Raw genomic sequence first — 5,332 nt, 5'->3', positions numbered from 1 at the left:
AGTAATGTTACACACCAGACTTTTAGGACCCTAGTAATGTTACACACCAGACTTTTAGGACCCTAGTAATGTTACACACCAGACTTTTAGGACCCTAGTAATGTTACACACCAGACTTTTAGGACCCTAGTAATGTTACACACCAGACTTTTAGGACCCTAGTAATGTTACACACCAGACTTTTAGGACCCTAGTAATGTTACACACCAGACTTGTAGGACCCTAGTAATGTTACACACCAGACTTTTAGGACCCTAGTAATGTTACACACCAGACTTTTAGGACCCTAGTAATGTTACACACCAGACTTTTAGGACCCTAGTAATGTTACACACCAGACTTTTAGGACCCTAGTAATGTTACACACCAGACTTTTAGGACCCTAGTAATGTTACACACCTGACTTGTAGGACCCTAGTAATGTTACACACCAGACTTTTAGGACCCTAGTAATGTTACACACCAGGCTTTTAGGACCCTAGTAATGTTACACACCAGACTTTTAGGACCCTAGTAATGTTACACACCAGACTTTTAGGACCCTAGTAATGTTACACACCAGACTTTTAGGACCCTAGTAATGTTACACACCAGACTTTTAGGACCCTAGTAATGTTACACACCAGACTTTTAGGACCCTAGTAATGTTACACACCAGACTTTTAGGACCCTAGTAATGTTACACACCAGACTTTTAGGACCCTAGTAATGTTACACACCAGACTTTTAGGACCCTAGTAATGTTACACACCAGGCTTTTAGGACCCTAGTAATGTTACACACCAGACTTTTAGGACCCTAGTAATGTTACACACCAGACTTTTAGGACCCTAGTAATGTTACACACCAGACTTTTAGGACCCCACTTCTCCTGACTTGTCCCCTCAACACTGATACTTTTATCCATATAGAGTACATCAACAACACTGATACTTTTATCCATATAGAGTACATCAACAACACTGATACTTTTATCCATATAGAGTACATCAACAACACTGATACTTTTATCCATATAGAGTACATCAACAACACTGATACTTTTATCCATTTAGAGTACATCAACAACACTGATACTTTTATCCATTTAGAGTACATCAACAACACTGATACTTTTATCCATATTGAGTACATCAACAACACTGATACTTTTATACATATAGAGTACATCAACAACACTGATACTTTTATCCATGTAGAGTACATCAACAACACTGATACTTTTATCCATATAGAGTACATCAACAACACTGATACTTTTATCCATTTAGAGTACATCAACAACACTGATACTTTTATCCATATAGAGTACATCAACAACACTGATACTTTTATCCATATAGAGTACATCAACAACACTGATACTTTTATCCATATAGAGTACATCAACAACACTGATACTTTTATCCATTTAGAGTACATCAACAACACTGATACTTTTATCCATTTAGAGTACATCAACAACACTGATACTTTTATCCATATTGAGTACATCAACAACACTGATACTTTTATACATATAGAGTACATCAACAACACTGATACTTTTATCCATGTAGAGTACATCAACAACACTGATACTTTTATCCATATAGAGTACATCAACAACACTGATACTTTTATCCATTTAGAGTACATCAACAACACTGATACTTTTATCCATATAGAGTACATCAACAACACTGATACTTTTATACATATAGAGTACATCAACAACACTGATACTTTCATCCATGTAGAGTACATCAACAACACTGATACTTGTATCTATATAGAGTACATCAACAACACTGATACTTTTATCCATTTAGAGTACATCAACAACACTGATACTTGTATCCATATAGAGTACATCAACAACACTGATACTTTTATCCATATAGAGTACATCAACAACACTGATACTTTTGTCCATATAGAGTACATCAACAACACTGATACTTTTATCCATATAGAGTACATCAATAACACTCATACTTTTATTAATTATAGAGTACATCAACACTGATACTTTTATCCATATAGAGTACATCAACAACACTGATACTTTTATCCATATAGAGTACATCAACAACACTGATACTTCTATCCATATACAGTACATCAATAACACTGATACTTTTATCCATGTAAAGTACATTAACAACACTGATACTTTTATTCATAGAGACTACATCAATAACACTGATACGTTTTTCCATATAGTGTACATCAAAAACACTGATACTTTTGTCCATATGGAGTACTGATACTTTTTTCCATATAAAGTACAACAACACTAATACTTTTATTTATATAGAGTACATCAACAACACTGATATTTTTATCCATTTAAAGTACATCAACAACACTGATACTTTTATCGATATAGTGTACATCAGTAACACTGATGCTTTTATTCGTATAGAGTACATCAACAACACTGATACTTTTATCCATATAGAGTACATCAATAACACTGATACTTTCATCCATATAGAGTACATCTATTACACTGATACTGTTATCCATATAGAGTACATCTATTACACTGATACTGTTATCCATATAGAGTACATTAACAACACTCATACTTTTATCCATATAGAGTACATCAATAACACTGATAATTTATCCATATAGAGTACATCAATAACACTGATAATTTTATCAACATAGTGTTCATCAATAACACTGATACTTGTATCCATATAGAGTACATCAACAACACTAATACTTGTATCCATATAGAGTACATCAATAACACTGATACTTTTATACATATAGAGTACATTAACAACACTGATACTTATATTCATGTAGAGTACATCAATAAAACTGATACTTTTATCCATATAGAGTACATACACAACACTAATACTTTTATCCATATCAATAACACTGATAATTTTATCAACATAGTGTACATCAACAACACTGATACTTGTATTCATATAGAGTACATCAATAACACTGATACTTTTATCCATACAGAGTACACCAATAACACTAATACTTTTATACATATAGAGTACATTAACAACACTGATACTTGTATTCATGTAGAGTACATCAATAACACTCATACTTTTATACATATAGAGTACATTAACATCACTGATACTTTTATCCATTTAGAGTACATTAACAACACTGATACTTGTATTCATATAGAGTACATCAATAACACTGATACTTTTATACATATAGAGTACATTAACAACACTGATACTTGTATTCATGTAGAGTACATCAATAACACTCATACTTTTATACATATAGAGTACATTAACATCACTGATACTTTTATCCATTTAGAGTACATTAACAACACTGATACTTGTATTCATATAGAGTACATCAATAACACTGATACTTTTATACATATAGAGTACATTAACAACACTGATACTTGTATCCATACAAAGTACATCAAAAACACTGATAATTTTATCCATATACAGTACATCAATAACACTGATACTTTTATCCATATAGAGTACATTAACAACACTGATACTTTTATACATATACAGTACATCAATAACACTGATACTTTCACAGTGTACATGAGTTAATAACACATAATAACAATAACTCTTTCCCACAGTGCTGCAAATGAACAATCGCCATGAAGATTCCTGCAGGAGCAACAGACTGTGATTATTACTCCCCTTTATTAGAGTGTTTAATTTTATACCCCAATTATTTATACAAACTTACTAACAGGAAGTAAATGTTGACATGTCGCATTTTACCAATAAAGTCCTCCTTGTAAAAATGATTGTTTTTATATCAAAGACAAAAGTTTCGTCGCAACAAAGTCGGGACGTTTTCACTTTTCCGCTGAACTTTAAATCCTGACTCAAACGGTGCGGACGCAGGCTCGTTAAAACGACGTTACACATTTACTTTTAACGAGACCCGAGGAGCCTGTCAACGTTCAAGGTCACGGCTTTCTCGACAATAAAAGCCAAATAACGGAGCGGCGGCGGGCGTGGCGAGCGAGTCAAAGATGCTGCGAGGCTCGATTACGGCTCAGGTTGAAAACCTCATCAAGTTAACTATCGACAGAGAAATATGAGGATTCTTGAAATAAGTCATAAATCTGCCATTTCCTCCTACAAAACATGTTATAAAGTCAAAGCAAAGTGTTGCTAATAGTTGTGATTAAACTACTTCAACCTGACATTTGCTGCACCTTTTCATTGATTAATTGTGCTTTGAAGGCAGACTGGAACCCACAACTACCCAGTCAGATAGTTTATATATCAAACATGAAATACTAACATTGCAATACATGCCAATACGGCCGCTTTAGTTCAATTAATAATGGAGACGTCAAAGAAGAAAGATGTAGGTGGCAACACAAACACAGCCGGTGTTTCCTTGTTTACATTCCCCAAGGTGAAGCTTTACTATGGAACAGAGCGGTCAAGCGAACGTGGCTCCCGACCACATGTCAACCGGCAGGTTTCGGTGAGAAAAGTGTGGTAATAAGTCGGCTCTTACCGTAGTTATGAGCGGAGCTTGCGTCTTCCTGCAGCTGCGGACTATTACCTCCTCCCACCGGAGACACTGGCGGTCACCACACCCGTGGCCACACCCCTCCGACTTTCAGGTACCATATAATCTCACTAGTTTATATATCAAACATGAAATATTAACATTGCAACACATGCCAATACGGCCGCTTTAGTTCAATTAATAATGGAGACGTCAAAGAAGAAAGATGTAGATGGCAACACAAACACAGCCGGTGTTTCCTTGTTTACATTCCCGAAGGTGAAGCTTTACTATGGATCAGAGCGGTCACGCGAACGTGGCTCCCGACCACATGTCAACCGGCAGGTTTCGGTGAGAAAATTGTGGTAATAAGTCGGCTCTTACCGTAGTTATGAGCGGAGCTTGCGTCCTCCTGCAGCTGCGGACTATTACCTCCTCCCACCGGAGACACTGGCGGTCACCACACCCGTGGCCACACCCCTCCGACTTTCAGGTACCATATAATCTCACTAGTTTATATATCAAACATGAAATATTAACATTGCAACACATGCCAATACGGCCGCTTTAGTTCAATTAATAATGGAGACGTCAAAGAAGAAAGATGTAGGTGGCAACACAAACACAGCCGGTGTTTCCTTGTTTACATTCCCGAAGGTGAAGCTTTACTATGGATCAGAGCGGTCACGCGAACGTGGCTCCCGACCACATGTCAACCGGCAGGTTTTGGTGAGAAAATTGTGGTAATAAGTCGGCTTTTACCATAGTTATGAGCGGAGCTTGCGTCCTCCTGCAGCTGCGGACTATTACCTCCTCCCACCGGAGACACTGGCGGTCACCACACTCC

At 36.4% G+C, this 5,332-nt stretch overlaps 1 protein-coding gene across 1 annotated transcript in view; it reads left to right on the top strand.

Moving 5' to 3' along the window:
* The window catches only part of LOC133550615 (transmembrane and immunoglobulin domain-containing protein 1-like), a 15,192-nt gene extending 11,432 nt beyond the window's left edge, over nt 1-3,760 (top strand). The window contains exon 6 of the mRNA XM_061896552.1: nt 3,590-3,760. Within this exon, the coding sequence (XP_061752536.1) occupies nt 3,590-3,601 (12 nt within the window). The 3' untranslated portion in view covers nt 3,602-3,760. The remainder of the gene's footprint in view (nt 1-3,589) is intronic.
* Nucleotides 3,761-5,332: the final 1,572 nt, after the last annotated feature.

The sequence above is a fragment of the Nerophis ophidion genome, linkage group LG04 (genome assembly GCF_033978795.1).
Source record: "Nerophis ophidion isolate RoL-2023_Sa linkage group LG04, RoL_Noph_v1.0, whole genome shotgun sequence".
Lineage (NCBI taxonomy): Eukaryota > Metazoa > Chordata > Actinopteri > Syngnathiformes > Syngnathidae > Nerophis > Nerophis ophidion.
The sequence above is the reverse complement of the archived record's forward strand: the minus strand, read 5'-3'. Positions and strand labels throughout refer to the sequence as shown.